General features: G+C 34.6%; 1 protein-coding gene across 5 annotated transcripts in view; it reads left to right on the plus strand.

Moving 5' to 3' along the window:
• Positions 1-17,077, plus strand: part of SMARCAD1 (SWI/SNF-related, matrix-associated actin-dependent regulator of chromatin, subfamily a, containing DEAD/H box 1) — a 76,533-nt gene that overhangs the window by 18,049 nt on the left and 41,407 nt on the right. For 4 of the 5 annotated variants that reach the window (XM_059376049.1, XM_059376067.1, XM_059376039.1 and 1 more), the window contains exons 4-6: positions 5,152-5,323; positions 8,794-8,860; positions 14,101-14,204. In XM_059376049.1, coding sequence (XP_059232032.1) covers positions 5,152-5,323; positions 8,794-8,860; positions 14,101-14,204 — 343 coding nt within the window. The remainder of the gene's footprint in view (positions 1-5,151; positions 5,324-8,793; positions 8,861-14,100; positions 14,205-17,077) is intronic. The other variant, XM_059376076.1, reaches the window with a different exon arrangement.

Below are 17,077 nucleotides of genomic sequence, written 5' to 3' on the forward strand. Positions count from 1 at the left end.
CTACCTCCCTCCTCCCCCAACCTTCAGTTTGTTCTGTGAGATTAAGAGTCTTATGGTTTGTCTCCGTCCAGATCCCATCTCATTTCATTTCTTCTTTCCCTACCTCCCAAACCCCCCACTGTGCCTCTCAAATTCTTAGAGGCCATTTTTTTAAGGAGGTTTCTCAATTGTACTTAATTGATTTTCTTCATGATTAAATTTTGGTTAAGTGGTAGGAATGGTATATAAATGATTTTGTGTCCTCGGTGTGTCATGTTATAAGGCACACTGATAGCAATTTGTCTCTATTGGTGAAATGAACTTGGATCACTCAGAAACTTGCCTGCTTTCTCCTATAGAGTTACTATTTTATACCCCTTTGTAGTGATTAATCTATTGGCAGATACTTTGAGACCAAGTAATGATCTTATTCCTTAGCAGACTTTCACTCTAGTAGTTTTAGTATCTTTTGATGATTCATACCTGAATCAGTTACCTAAATGAGGGTTGTGAATTGCTCGTATTTTAACTAGCATTTCAGATCTTATACTTTAATTATTTGGTATTCTAATGTAAAGAAGTGTTTTCTGTTTTTCCCCATTTATTTATATAGTATTTATATTGTATAAGAAAATATCAAAGTGGAATCTTTTTTTTCTTTTATTTATACTTTCAGTGGGTTTTAATTCATTTACTGTCATTATTCATTTTAGTGCTAAAATTGCTAAATTTTAACAGTTTAGGGTCCTTTTAGGCAGGCTCTGACTTTGAGAGGTTCCTATCATTTTTTGAGCTTTTCCCTTCTAGCAAAAGATGGTCCAGACTTACTTAACACTATTCCTATCATAGGCCTGAATTTAGAATTAGCCATTTCTCCAAGAAACACTGGTTCCTTTTATATTTTTTTATTTTTTATTTTTTGCACTGGTTCCTTTTAATAGAGAACTAGGAACTTGGAAATCTTGGAACTAGGAGTGTTCTTTCTTTGATGTTGGGTGAGGTAGGGGTTATGTCATTGCCCTTTTCAGCTGTACAGACTAGGAAATATGAGGGGAATGTGTGTGTGTTGTTTTTTTGTGTGTTTTTAAATCACGAGTTTTTAATGATAACCTTTAATTCTAATCTACCCCTACAGGGCTTTTCCTTGACTCTTCTTCTATATCTCCTTTTCTGGCATTGAGAACTCTGGCTTCTTGCAACATTAGTTTCTTAACTTGTTCAGTTATCCAGTATTGATAAAATAGTTTCAGAATTGCTGTGATCATACCATTTGACCACTAAGCGTACTAAATAGAGTTGAGAATTCGTTTATAGGTTTTTTTTGTCTTTAGACTGAAGGTATTTGGTCAAAGTATTTGGATTATTTAATGTCTTCTCTGTTGTTTGAAATACAGTTCAGTTCATTAATTTCTGTTTGTATTCCTTTTAAGGTTTTTTCCTTATCCCTCTTTAAATTTTACTTTGGAATATTTAAAATATTAAGAAGGTTTCAGAAATCAAAACTCTAAATAGAATGTGCTTAGAAAATTATTATGTCTTTCCCTTTTCTTGTAATACCTACTGTCTTTCTACCTCAGAATTAACCAGTTTACTACTTCATCATACTTTTTCTTTCATGTATATTTTTTCTTCTTTCTTTCTTACTTTCCTTCCCCTCCTCTTCCCTTCCCTTTCCCTTTTTTTTTTTTTTTTTTTTTTAAGAAAGAGTGCACATCCACGTGGGGCAGAGGAGGGACAGAGGTAGAGAAAAAGAATCTTAAGCAGGCTCCATGCTCAGTGCAGAGCCTGACTCGGGACTCAATATCATGACCCTGAGATCATGACCTGAGCTGAAATCAGTAGTCGGAGTGTTGCACACTTAACTGATTGAGCCCCCAGGTGCCCCTCTTTTTCTTGTTTCTTACACAAAAGATAGCACACTACATAAATGCATATATATGTATATATACATATATATATATGTATATATACACACACTCTCATTTGATCTTTGTTTTATTCACTTAGGTATATATCCTAGAAATAGTATCAGTTTATAGAAACCTATATTCTTTTTCATACTCTGTAGTAATGCACTGTGTGAATGTTCCATGGTTATAATCAGTACTCATGAATGGGGCCATTTTGGTTATCATCATTTCTTAATCTTGAGGTTGACAACGGCAGATAATTCTTTGACAGGCTTCTTTCCTGTGCATTGCAGGATGTTTTGCAGAATCTCAGATCCCTACTCACTAGATGCTAGTAGTACCTCCTTAGTCAGAACAAGCAAAAATGTCCCCAGGCGTTGCCGGGTGCTCTCTTGGGGCAAAATCACCCCCCTTTTGTCAATAATAGAAACTGGCAGTTGATGAAATCTCTTAAGAATTACTAATAGACAAGAAGGAGCTGAAGGTAGAATCCTAGGAAGCGCCAGCAATTCACAAATGTGAACAAGGAAGAACAGCCTTCTTCAGACATTAAGGACAGGCAGGTGGAGAGGTAAAGGAAAATCTGAGGTACTAATGTTACAGAACTCATGGGGTGAGGGTAGGTGTGGGGCCAGGTTTCAGAGATTTGTAGCAGTGTATGGCACTATGGAAGAGTAGATAACCAATGAAAGGTTTTTATTTTATTTGACATTTTAGAAGAGATTATTGCCTGGGAAAGAACAATTTCACTGAAATGGGTGGGGCAAAAGGTAATAAAACGTTGAGAGGAGAACTGTACAGGAAATGAGCAAGTAGATAACTGGTTTTATAAAATTTGTGAAGGAGAGGAGGATTTGCTTATTTCAGTGCTTGTTTCCACAGTTCCTAGAGTTCCTGGCACATTGAACTTGTTAATGCAGTCTTAGAAAGAAGAGCTCAGGGAGAGAGAGGAGACTGGGGAGAGAACGTAGTAGATAGTTGAAACAGGATCCTGTAAGAACCAGAAAGGGCTGGAATCCCTTAGCAGTAAAAGGGGACTTTATCTTCAACAAAAGGGAAGAACTTTATCTGAGACCAGATAAAAGAACACAAAGTAGTCAACTTTTGTTTTTGTAGATTTTTTCTTTTGTTTTTAAATCTACAGGCATACAAGAAAATAATAGGCAATGAACATCCATTTACGTACCACCTAGACTTAACATGTTAATATTTTTCCTTGTTTGTTTCATTGTTTCATCTATTATTATTATTATTGGCCTGGAGTACTTTAAATTATGGACATTCCAACATTTCTGCCCGTAATAGTTGGTGATATGTCTTTCTCTTCCCCAGAACCCAGTACCACTCAATGAACAGCTCTCTAATGTCATCTAATTACCCTTTTATATTCATTTTTTTAAAATAGATTTTATTTATTAGAAAGAGAATGAGCACAATTAGGGGAAGGAACAGAGGGAGAGAGACAGGCAGTCTTGGCCCTGTGGAGCCTGACTTGGGGCTTGATCCTATGACCCTGAGATCATGACCTGAGCCGAAACCAAGAGTTGGACGTTTAATTGACTAAGCCACCCACGTGCTACTGCATTCATGTGTTTTATAGCTGCTTTTTCAAACCAAGATCCAAACAAGAAGCGTCCTCTGCATTCACATGTCAAAGCTTCTAACTTCTTTTGATCTTTTTATAGAGTCCTTTCCTCTCCTTTTTTTTTTTTTTTAAAGGATTTTAACTTACTGAAGAAGTAGAATCTTTTCTTCATGAAAATAGTTTTTTCTTATTGTTTCCTCATGATGGTATTGAATTTATTCCTCTCTCACTTGTATTTCCTGCAGACTGGACAGTTAATCCAAGCCATGGTAAGACTGGTAGTCAGTATAAGTACTACAGCATGAGGCCTAGGAGTTTGTCCCGCCAGATGGTCATGAATCTGATGGTTAGGTTAAGGTGATGGCTAGCTGAGTAAAGAACCTTTGGAAGTGGTTTTCTAAGGCAGAGATTGTGAGAAGATTCCAACCTGAATGCTTTCATTTTCTCAGTGAACTTGGTGCAAAATCGGAAATGTAACCGGAGTGAAATGGAGTGAGAATTCAGAGTTAAGGACATGAAGTATGAGAGGCCTAGGTGTAATGGAAAGGAAGATGCATGTAATCACCTTCATATATTGAAGGACATTCCTTTTACAAAGGAAGCGATTTACCTCGTTATTTTAGAACATTTTCTCAAAGCAGGGTTCAAGAATTCAATCTAGAAGTCTGTTAAAACATATATTCCTGGTCCTTGGGGATCTGTCTGCTTTTAAGTATTTTGGGAGATTCTCAGGTAAAACTAATGCCCTGACCAGTACAACTGAACTAACATGAATAGCTAGAATGAATTTACTAAAATATAGATTCTGGGTATGTTTCCCAAAATAGAATTAGCTGTGTAGCAAAGTCTGCATGGAACATACTTAATTAAATTCCCACCTTTCTTTCTCTAATCTTTGTAATGTCTATTCATTTTGTTATACTTCTGTTTTCTTTTCTTTTTATTTTTTATTTTTTATAAACATATATTTTTATCCCCAGGTGTACAGGTCTGTGAATCTACTTCTGTTTTCTGATCTCTAGAATGGCTACCATGGTTGAAAACCAAAATTTCAAAATGAGATTTTTGTTTGTTTGGGAGATGATTAAAATTTGGCCCCAATGTCTTTTATAGGATTAACATATAAATTGAGATGGACTGAGATTAAAGTTAGTTATAGGATAAAAGCTCATATGGAATCAGTACTCTTTGCTGAAGAGTGTTTGTTTCTTGGCAGAGATTCTGGTACTCACTGGAACCATTCTGATTTTAACATTTAGATTCTGATCATCTAGGTAGGCCATGAAAATTCTTTTATATTTGTATTAGTGTAGGCTTTATAATTTCTCAAGAGCAACCTGGCAATGCTCTTCTGATATATAGAGTATAGGTGAAAAAGGAAAAGGAGAGAGAAAGTGGGCATGCAGTATATGTGTGTATCTTAAAATAAATGCCAGGTATTTTATTGTTCTTCTCCATCCCAGCCCAGATAATATGAGTCATTTTCAAAGTGTGCTGCCTCTGGGAATGTAGATTTATATATATAACCATACTGAAGTGAAAAAATTTGTCTTAATCTTTGACAAAGATAGGTCATGTTTTTATTGAAAAGAACTGCTATATTACGTATGTATATTATTCTAATAAAATAACAGTAATACATAAAATACTGTTTTTTTCCTCCAAAAATATTTTTAGTTCTGAGCCATCTGAAGATGAAGAGTCCCAGGGCCTTCCTACAATGGCAGGTAGAAATACTGATGATATTTCGGAATTGGAGGACCTTTCGGAATTGGAAGACCTTAAAGATGCTAAACTTCAGACCTTGAAGGAACTTTTCCCACAGAGAAGTGACAGTGATTTACTTAAGGTTATACTCTTTTAGTAATTGGTTATTGTAGCTGTAATGATGTTTAAAATTTCCCTTGTATCTAGTACTATATTTAGGGATAGTCATTTTTCTAAAGATACCTTATGCTTTGAGGTGATTGACTGACTTTACATAATAATACAAGTAAATGCCAGAGATTTACTGTTGGGAGTCTTAACTTTTTAAATAGGTATGGTTATTTGCCTATAAATAATATAATAATACATAATATTACCCTTAACAGCTCACATAGGTTGTGCAAAATTTTTTGTGCTCAAATAGTTTGAAAATAGAGACTTTCTGGTTTCTCACTAGAAACTCAGAAATGTCACAAGGCTTTTCTCTTTTCCCCTTTGGTTTTCATAATGATAAAGCATTGCTATTGATATTTAATACCAAGGGGCCAGGGACTCTAAAAGCCCTGCAGGACTGGGGGTGGTCTTGCATAACAAAGAATTATCCTGTCAATAGCACTCTTGCTGAGAACCATTGATTGAACTATGTAGAAACAAAGTAAGTGACTGTATTTGGACTGTAATAGTTATCTCTATAGGAGCACATAAAAATGACCATTCAGTTAAATTTCAGGTAGAGAATAAATCTCTGAAGATTACTAATAAATAGGTTATTTCTAGCTCTGTCATTTATTAGTTGAATGACTCTAGGAGGATCATTTAATTGCGGGTTTGTTTTTTACCTTTATATCTGTCATGACTACCACTATCTCCAGTTTGAACCTTAGGAGGTACCATATCTATATAGGGTAGGCAGGTAACTTTGGAGTGATGGACACTGGCATATTGTGGAGTGTATGTTCTTTCTGAAATGGGTAGCTGCTCCCTAGTGCCAGTAGGATATGGCCATGTCCTATCAATGGTAACCTGTTTTTGTTAGGTTTGAATTTCCAAATAAAGTGAAAAGATGGCTATTTACTGTTGATCGTTTAAGCATCCTTACCTACTTGAAGTATGTAATTTAGTGGTTTTTAATATATTTACAGAGTTGTGCAGTTATTCCCATAATCTAATTTTAGAACATTTTAATCTTTCCAAGAAGAAACTTTTTTAAAAAAAGATGTATTAATTTTGTTTGTCAGAGAGTGAGACAGTGCATGCACAAGCAGAGGGAGGGGGGGAGAGGGAGAAGCAGGCTCCCTGCTGAGCAAGGAGCCCTATGTGGGAGGGATCCCAGGATCCTAGGATCAATCATGACCTGAACCTAAGGCAGAGGCTTAACTGACTGAGCTACCCAGGCATCCCTAGAAAGAAACTTTGTATTCATTAACAGTCATTCTGCATTTCCCTCCCCTTGCTCTAGGCAGCCACCAATCTCTGTCTTTATAGATTTGTCTGTTCACATTTTATATAAATGGTAGGATATAATATGTGGTCTTTTATGATCTGGCTTGTGAATTGGCATCATTTAGCAAAAGGGTGTCAGGTTCATCCATGTTACATCAGTACTTCATTAACTTTTATGGTTAGCTAATTTTTTAAAGATTTTATTTATTTGTTTGAGAGAGAACATGATAAGGGGAGAGGGAGGCTGAGGGAAAAGCAGGCACCCTGCTGAGGAGAAGGGCTCAGTCCCAGGACTCTAGGATCATGATCTGAGCCCAAGGCAGATACTCAAACTTAACCAGCTGAGCCACCCAAGTGCCCCTGTGGTAACTAAAGAAAGAAGTACTATTCAACCCCAACAGCGTGTCTGAACTGAAGGCTGTCCTGGGCCTGCTCGTTTAAACTCAGTAGAATAAATTATTATTATCCTCCATTACTTACAACATGAATCTTTTCTCCCAAATCATTTTGATACCTTCTTGCTGTTAGCTGACTGAAGCTTCAGTGGATCTTGAGTCTGCACCCTACTAGCAGTGTTGTTTTCCTCTGGATGTAATTCTTTCTAGAATAAGAAGACAATAAATGTAGCAACTAATAGCTACAGGGGCTGCTTACAGTGTTGGAAATCGCTTCCAACAGAATAAACATGATGGAGTATTAAATATTCAGAGGAACAATTCTCAGTTTAAAAATACTTTAGTCCCGGGGCGCCTGGGTGGCTCAGTGGGTTAAGCCGCTGCCTTCGGCTCAGGTCATGATCCCAGGGACCTGGGATCGAGCCCTGCATCAGGCTCTCTGCTCAGCAGGGAGCCTGCTTCCTCCTCTCTCTCTGCCTGCCTCTCTGCCTGTTTGTGATCTCTCTCTGTCAAATAAATAAATAAAATCTTTAAAAAAAAAATACTTTAGTCTGATTGCTAATTGTTCACATTATTTTTCTTCTGTAAGAATATTTATCTCTAATTTTGTAATTACAATGGGAAAATAGGATCGATTCGCAGAATTTTTTTTTTTTTAAGATTTTTTTATTTATTTGTCAGAGAGAGAGAGCGTGTGAACACAGGCAGACAGAATGGCAGGGAGAGGGAGAAGCAGACTCCCTGCCAAGCAAGGAGCCCGATGTGGGACTCGATCCCAGGACGCTGGGATCATGACCTGAGCCGAAGGCAGCTGCTTAACCAACTGAGCCACCCAGGCGTCCCGATATGCAGAATTTGTAGGCATATTTCATTAGTCAGTATTTGAAATTTAGGGAATTTAGTGTTTCAGTCCAAAGCAGAGCATTTCAGCTGATCCCTATTATTTCAAGAGATTTGAAGGTGACATTTATAATATACTCTGCAAAGGCTCTTACACCCATATAGAAGAATTCAAGAAGTTGTAAAATGCAAATTTAGTCCTGGACTTGATAAGAATATGCTTTGACTATTTTGAAAATGAAGAGGGGCTTACAAGATATTAAAGGATCCAAGATTAGGAAGACTAGTAGAAGAGACCATTCTTACTATAGCAAGGGAAAATTATGGGATGTTTAGCTTCTTTTGAAATGCAGAATGTTATAAATCAGTATAAAAATTTTATATTGAAGTTATTAATTATATAAATAGTATCTGAATATGTTCTTGAATAAATTCAGGCAACTCAGAGATAGAAGAAAAATCAAAAAGAACTTTTTGTCCCACTCATCTTAACAAGTATTAGATTTAAGAAAATGATTGCAGAATTGTGGTTTATTTTTTCATATTCTAAGAAGAATAGTACAAATGTCTACCAGTGTCCCTTCTCCTTCCTTCTCTGTTTGTCTCTCTCTCTCTCTCTCAACACACACTGCCTGGACACATAAGCACATAAGTAGGGAGTTTTTAAGGCTTTAATGCAGAACTTTGTAATTAAAAAATTAAAATAACAAAACCTTGAATATACTATATATATTTCAGTACATAGGGATGATGAGTAAGTCCAATTTTAGTATATGTGCTGCCAAAGCGAGCACAAGTCCAATAACGTTTTAAGATGTGCTTACTTTAAGATGTGCTTACTTTTTAAGATGTGCTTACTTTTTAAGATGTGCAGACTTTTGTTAAATATTTCTTAAAGTGTTATTTTTAAAACAATCTCTTCTCATTCTGTTAGTTGATTGAATCAACAAGCACTATGGATGGAGCAATTGCTGCCGCCTTGCTGATGTTTGGTGATGCAGGTAGGCCTGACTTTGTTTCTAGCCATTTGATTATTAGTTTTATAATAATAAATATCTTCACATTTTTAGTAGTTGCTCTACAGTTTACTAAGCACCTTCATGAATTCTTGCAGGAACCTTATGAGTTTTTAATGGCTTCAGTTTTTTTAAATGAAGAAACTGAAGCTTAAGAAGTTTAAGTGACGTACCTGAGGTCATGCAGCTGTTTGGGAACCAAATTTTCTAGACTGATTTTCTTTTTCTCCCCCTAGGGAGGGGGCAGGTTTTCATTGGTAATTTTGCTTGTTTTCTACAGATCAGGTCTCGTAACAGTGAAGTTTTGGAAGGTATATTTTCTTTCTTAAGTGTCCTTTCTAATTGCATTGTGGTTTTATTTACAGGTCTACAAATCTGAGTCAGTAGGAACATAATGTCTTGTGGAAAGTCCTAGCTGGTAATCAGGATTCCTTCATTTAGTAAATATTTATGCTATGTTTCAGGCTTGGGATACAAAAATAAATGCATTTGAAGGACCTTGCAATATAAAAGCTAAAGAGATACTGTTTTGGTCTCCCCCCCCCCCAACTTGTATATACCAAACAAGTAAAAATAACCTATAATCAAAAAAGCATTTAAGGAATGAAAACAAACTCACACTCCATTAACCACTCTTAAATTTGTTTTGTATCATTTTCAACTTTTCCTGTGCTCAAACCTACCATTACACAGCACATACACACACATTTAATTAGGATATGCAATAGTCATATTGGTTTGCATTTTTTAAAAAAATCACGTGATGATTTATGATAGATAACTCATCAGAACAATCAGATTTATCCAATTTTGAAATATTGCCCATAACATTCCTCTGTAACTACCTGTATGGTTCATTTATTAACTATTTCTTTGTTAATTAGCCTTTTTATTTCCATTATTTTGTTACTGTAATACAAAAGTAAATAACCTTATAAGGAAAGCTTTATATTATTATCCCTGCAGGCTAAATTTCAAACTAGGATGCTGAATCAAAGGATATACATATTTAAAAGTTTAATATGTACTTCCATGTTACCTTTTTAAAGGTCGTACTGATTTATTGTTTCATCAACATTGTGTGAATAAATGCCTATTTCCCTAAGTGGATCTTTTTAGCTTTTAAAAATTTTTTGAAACGTTAAAATACGTAGGGAAAAATATAAGATAGTGTAGTATGTTCCCACGGGCCTATCATTTCTCTTCAACAGTTACCTATCTCACTTGTACCTCTAACCAAGTAGATTCTAATGGAGTGCATTCCAATGATGAAATTGTTTCATCCCTATGAAATATTTTAAATCTTTCATTTCTTCAGTTTGAGTTAGGGAATAGTATTGTGTTGTGTGGGTGCTACCTATACAGAATGTTAAGCTTCTTCCTCTTCGACTTACTGGCTGTGTGACCTTGGGCAGTGTTGCCTAACTCTCCATGTGTCTGTTTCCTTAGCAGTAAAATAGTATAATAATAGTATTGAACTCATAGGTTGTTGTGAAGAAGTGATTAAAGTTAATATAAATTTCTTACTGTAGTGTGTGGTACATATTAAGTATGCTAACATAGTAAATGTTAGCAGTCATTTGTTCTTACAGGCTCTCTGATGATAGAAAATGCTATAGGAGAAGGTTGACTATATTTCCCTCATTACCATAGCCCTAGCACTTACTGTAAAAGTTCCTGAAAAATGGTAGACTCATTGAACATTTGTTGAGTTGCAAAATGGTTTGGGAAGTTTTACATATATTTTCTTGTTCTTACAATATCGCAATATTCCATAATCTTTCCAGATTTGTAGAAAAAGCTCTATAATATATATATAAAAAATATATAATTTTTTTTCTCTTGAGCAACTTACATCATTCAGCTTTATATATTAATTTAACAAATCTTTATTGTGCATCTACTACTAGGTGCCGGATACTATTTTAGGCATTGAGGATACATAAGGAAACAAAATGGACAAAACCTTTGCCTTCATGGAGTTCACAATCCTCAAAAAAATTTGTACTTCATCTGAGTTTTTTTCTTCTTTTCATTCTTGCACTGTACACTGATACTGTTTCTTATTAAAAAAAGTGTTTTGGGGGCACCTGGGTAGCTCAGTTGGTTAATTGTCGACTCTTGATTTCAGCTCAGTCTTGATCTCAGGGTTGTGAGTTCAAGCCCTCTATTAGGCTCCATGGCAGTATTAATAATAATAATAAATATTTTCTTGTGGAAAGTTATAAGGAAACAAGAAATCAGAGTTTTCTTGTTTTTAAAGTAGACTTCCATGCTTCATTCTAGAATAAACTAGACCGTCGTATTAGTCATCTTCATCTTTAGTACATTACACTTCTGAGGTGATATATAGATTAGAATAATGACAGCTTTGCCTCACCAACATAAGATAGCTTTCAATATGTAGTATCATTAGGATAAGAAACTATTTTGGATATATTAGGATAGTTTTCCCCAAAAAGGCCTTTCTAAGTATCTATAAGTTATTTTGGACAATTCTACACATCATGATGTTGGATTGGTTTTAGCACAAATTGTAATTTCTTATAGATAATATTTCACATGTTAAACAATAGGGGTACCTTTTATGCATTGCTTTCTGAAAGTTTTCTTTTAAGAATACTAAGTTACAAGAAAAAAAAATACTAGGTTACAAAAACAAAGATAATGTGTATGTGTCCGAAGTTTTTACCCTGTTTTAAAAAGTAATAATACAAGTTTACTGATGTTGTCAGGAGTCTCTAGCTATTTCTTCCACTTCTCTGTGTTTGTATAAAAATAAGCAAAGCATTTTTAGGTGATTGTGTCCCTTTTATGTTTCTGCTTTTATTATTTATAATAAAATTTATTTATTATAGAGACATCTTTCCATGTATATCTTTGAAAGTCTACCTGATTTACAACAGTAGGATTTATGTGTATATTCTAATTTGTTTAATATCTTGGGCATTTAGACAGAAGTCTTGTATGTATACTTAAGCACACATTTCCATCAGTTCTGTTGAATAAATTCTTAGAAAAGGAATTGTTGGACTAAAAGATGTCTGAAATTCTAAGATGTATTATTTACATTGCCTTCCAAAAAAGGTATAACAGTGCATAATGTTTAAAAGTGCCTTTTCCTGTGGTCTGCTAGGACTGTCTACTATTTTTTAATGGATGAAAAATTGTTTTATTTTATTTTTTTATTTTACCTGTTTTTAATTACTAAGGAAGGTAAGCATCTTTTCATTTTTTTTCCTGTTGAACTGCCTCTATGTGTTTTTTGTCTGTTTCTTTTTACAGTTTCATGTTTTATTTATTTATTTTTTTGGTTTAATACTGAACTTAGATGAAATTTATTTTTATCTGGGGTATGAGGTAAAATTTTAACTTTTTTTTTTCCCCTGAAATTGATGGATGCTTCCAATTAAAGATGGAAATTTATGAAACACAATTTGGAAGTTCTTTTTAGTATAAAATACTAATTTGTTTTCTTTTGGATATATAAAAAAATTCTTTTATTGAAGTATAGCTAACACAGTATTTCATGAGTTTCTGGTATACAACAGTGATTCAATAATTATACCTTATGCTGTACTCATCACACATGAGCACATCTCACAGCACAGGGAATATAGTCAGTGATACTGTAATAGCATTGTATGGTGACAAACAGTAGATACACTTGAGGTGAGTACAACATAACAGATACATACAGAATTTTTAATTTATTGTAAATAGAGTAGATTTAGATGTAGGCAGCATTCTGTGCTGTTATGTAACCTCATACTAAAATTTTAGATTTGCATTTTCTCTCCCATATTTTGCAAATTTTTTGCCTGTAGCCACTTTAAATACATGTAAATATTTGATGTCATAATATTAACAAAAAGGGAAGATGTTTAAACAGATAATTAAGGTTGAAGAATCCTTTATTGACAAAACAAAGTTCTTGTTCTTTTAGGAAAGAAACATGTCTAGGTCACATGGCATAAATCATCAGATTTGAGGTTTTTTTCAGACTTAGACTATTGACTAACCATGCTCACCCTACCCCAGTAAATATATGGGTAATAATTCTTTTTAAAGTAAATAATGGGAATTCGTTGCTATCTGCAGAATGCACATTTACTTTGTGAAATAAATTAGAAGATACTAACCATACTTACATGAAATTATACTTTAAAACGTTAATAACACTTTGTTACAACTATATTATAAAATTTGTAGGCTTTCAGCTTAAAAGCTGTCATGTTAATGTTTAGTTTGAATATTGTACTTCTATAGGTTTTAATTTCTAACAGCATAGTCGGTACTGATTTAATTACTACTGCACTTTTGTGAACTTTAGCAGATGTTTTCATATTAGCACAGCAGTATGTCTGAGGAATTTTCTCTCTGATATATAAGAAATAGATAAATGTATTCAAAGTACAAATATGTAATATAGCTTCCCTTTTTTGTTTTTTAAGATCTTATTTTTAAGTAACCTCTACACCCAATGTGGGGTTGAATTAACAACCCTGAGATTGAGTCATGTGGTCTATCTACTGAGCCAGCTATGTACCCCTGTAATACAGCTTCTTAAGATCATGTAGATTGAGTTTTTCTTTCAGTTATGACAGAATATGTAAATTTTCTATCACCGTTAGAGCCTGTATGTTATACTCTCTTGGTTTTAGGTTTAGAGCATTAATTGCTTGAGCTGTCTGTATTTCACATGCTCCTTATTTGTTTAATGAGAGAGACTGTTAACTACTTTGTAAGGTTATTGTGAAAAGTAAATGAAACAAGAGTTAGTAAAAGCCCTTTGCATAGCCTGGTACATAATAAACAATTACTGTTATCAGTGATGGTATTCAAATAAGCTACAGTGGTAGGGCTCAACTTTTCTTCAGTGCTGAGTAGTCAGTCACCAGGGAGAACCCTTTCCTTTCAGTATTGCTCTGTGGAATTACCTGTCAGTTTAGTGATATATGTTATAATTAAATAACATGATGGTTTACAAATAACACGATTATAGTGATTTCTAAAACTTTTGAAAGACTGGTAAGTGTTTCTGTTTTTCCTTTAATTCAGTTGACATTTACTGAGTATAAGTGATATGTAGAAAAATAACATTGGGCCTGATGTCAAGAGAACTGTCTGCATAAGTATTCATTATAATAACATTTTTGCCTTCATTTTGCATTAATGCTGCTTATAATGGCTGTGCAGACTCTGATTGTTCTTCTCTGTTTTAGAAGGTGGTGGACCCAGGAAAAGAAAATTATCTTCTTCTTCAGAGCCGTATGAGGAAGATGAATTTAATGATGATCAGTCTATAAAAAAGAAAAGATTGGATCATGTAAGTTACATTTGAATTGCAATATCAAAATCAGCTGTTAGGCATAGAATATCTTGAATCTGTGGATATTAGACCTAAATGAATCACTCCTTTTTTCACAGCCAAATCAGAATGTGTTTGCATTTGTTTATGACGTTTTGCTTTCTTTTTAATTTATCTGGTATTAATTGCTTATCTCTGAGTTATAAAATGAATTATTAAAAATATTCTAGTGGCATAATAAAGTAACTTTGGGAAAATACACTTTTAATATATAGTTGAACACTTAGGAAAAACAGCTGTTATCACCACAAGCACCATTTCCTCCTCAGTGCAGCTATTTATAATCCTTCTAGATGACATATTTGATATTTAACTGCTTATCTAAAAATAATTACAGTTATGCTTTTATTGGATTACTCTATAGTTTTCCATTAGAAAACTATATGTTTTCTAAAGTTTCTAAAGTTACGTTTTCATAAAGTTCCACTTTATGTCTTGAACTACCGAGAGGCCTCCCAGTGAAACCAGACATAGTCCTCCCTGCCTGCATTCAAGACAACATATTTTCTTCTTGGTAAGGTAATCAAAACCAAAATCAGATATCCCAACTAGTATAGTAACCTTTTTTTTTTTTTTTTTTTTTTTAATTCTGTGGTTTGATGGTATAAGAAGCTCAGAGTAGCCAGGTGGCAATCTTTACCCTAACTTTTTTTTTTTTTTTTTTTTTTAAGATTTTATTTATTTATTTGAGAGAGAAACAGTGAGAGAGAGCATGAGCTAGGAGAAGGTCAGAGAGCGAAGCAGACTTCCCATGGAGCTGGGAGCCTGATGCGGGACTCGATCCCGGGACTCCGGGATCATGACCTGAGCCGAAGGCAGTCGTCCAACCAACTGAGCCACCCAGGCATCCCTCTACCCTAACTTAATGAGATATTTGTTATGTCCCTATGTGGAAGCATTTTTTCCTTAAGAACTAATACGATGGGAAGTAAAAATTTTGTGACTGGGTTTTTTAGGCATAAGGAACAGTTGTAGTATAAGAGACTAGGCCCACATTTTAGTTCACAGATCTCTGTGTAATGGCTGTGGGAAAAATAGCATCATATTGATTGCTGATGTAAAGCATTTACTTTCTTTGTACATTCTGTTGAGTAACACATCAGACTTGGGTGTTTCATTTGCTGAATTTTCACTAAGTGGTACCACTGTTCTATAAGCCTGCTGCTTCTAAGTGTTGAGGAACATGGTTTCACTAGTGGTTCTTTAGTGGTTTCAAACAGTGCTGCAAATTCCTGTGCCCATCAACTGTCACACAAAGCAATGAGTGCAGATGGGAAAGCTGCAAAAGAATTTTCCAGGTAGTTACAGAAGTAAACTAAAGGAAGCAACTGTACATTAAATTAAAGTCTCAGTTTTGGTGAAACAGGTATCTGTTCCAGCACCTGCCTTACAGGTCCCAAATCTGAAAGACAAAAAACAGGAATTAGGGCTTTGAAAGATAGCATTACTGTGATGTTCAGTCCTAGTGCCAGGTGGAAACTTAGAGCTAAAACCATTAGTAGTTTATTACTAACCAAACTGAGCTGAGCCTTTTAAAAGAAAGTCAGACTTATGGTTCACTACAGGTATAGGAAAAATGGATGGATTGCTCAAATCTGCATTGATACTTTTACTTAATTCTTGTCTGTTATAAGAGAATTATTGTAAAAATAAAAACAAATGAAAAAATTTAATTAAAAACTCTTAAAATGCATCAGCTTGCCTATTTACAAAAACTTAACTTAATCACATTTTTTTCCCTTCTTTTTGCTTCAGAAAATCACCTTTCTGAGATAGCCCGGTGTTAAAAAGCATTTATGGCTTACTATTTAAAGTGAGCATTTAAGATGCTAATTGTTATTACGGAAAAAATGCAGATGTGATTATAGAATTTGGGAACAGATTTAACATCAGAATGTTCATTGCTACCAATGTAAAAGCCTAGAGTCATAAAAGAGTGTTTGCATTATATGTGGTGGGAAACTCTCCTTGACTTAATTGTGATTATGGAAGATTTTGATTCTCTAAAGAAGTTTCTAAAATTTAGAACAAGCTGTCTTGATTTAAGAAAGCAGGTTAGATTTGAAGAAATAGAAATTGGAGATGTTGAAGAGCTAGGGTTCCACTCTGATGATCTAATCACAGAACTCTTGCAGTAATTTGCTGCTGCTGGCCATGTGTATGCAGAAGGTGATGATAACAATGATGGTGAAGACTAGAAGGCTACACCATGACAGCTTAACACATCAAGTTAGCAGGTGCTCTAAGTGTTACTGAAACAGTTGTACTGGTTGGAAAATAGTGGCTTTAATCCTGAATGTAGTAGGAGTCACGCATAGATTCAGTTGAATTTAGAACCATACAGACAGGGGATCTTGGGTGGCTCAGTTAGATAAGCATCCAACTCTTAATTTCAGTTCAGGTCATGATCTCAGGGTTGTGAGATCCATACTTAGTGCAGAGTTAGCTTAAGATTCTCTGCCTCTCCCTCTCCCTCTGCTCCTTTCTGGCTTGCAACCGTGCTCTCTATATCTCGCTCAAATAAATAAGTTAAAAATATATAGACAGTATTAGTATGAAAGGAGGGGCTAGCAAAGGAGCAGAAATATATATTTGCTTATTTTATAATTTCTTTATATTTTCAGCCAGTACAGCAGTGATAACACAAGGACAGTGAGCCATGCCATTCCATAGCTGAAGTTAACAAATCTGTTCATTTAGATAAACGCTTCTACTACTTTGCAGTAACTCATAAGCTGCCATCCTTCTAGTGCTAACACTCCCCAAGCAGCCTTCAGTTCATATTTTTTATAGTATTTGTGTATTTCTTAACCATTTAATTTACGTGAAAT

The sequence above is a fragment of the Mustela nigripes genome, chromosome 1 (genome assembly GCF_022355385.1).
Source record: "Mustela nigripes isolate SB6536 chromosome 1, MUSNIG.SB6536, whole genome shotgun sequence".
NCBI lineage: Eukaryota > Metazoa > Chordata > Mammalia > Carnivora > Mustelidae > Mustela > Mustela nigripes.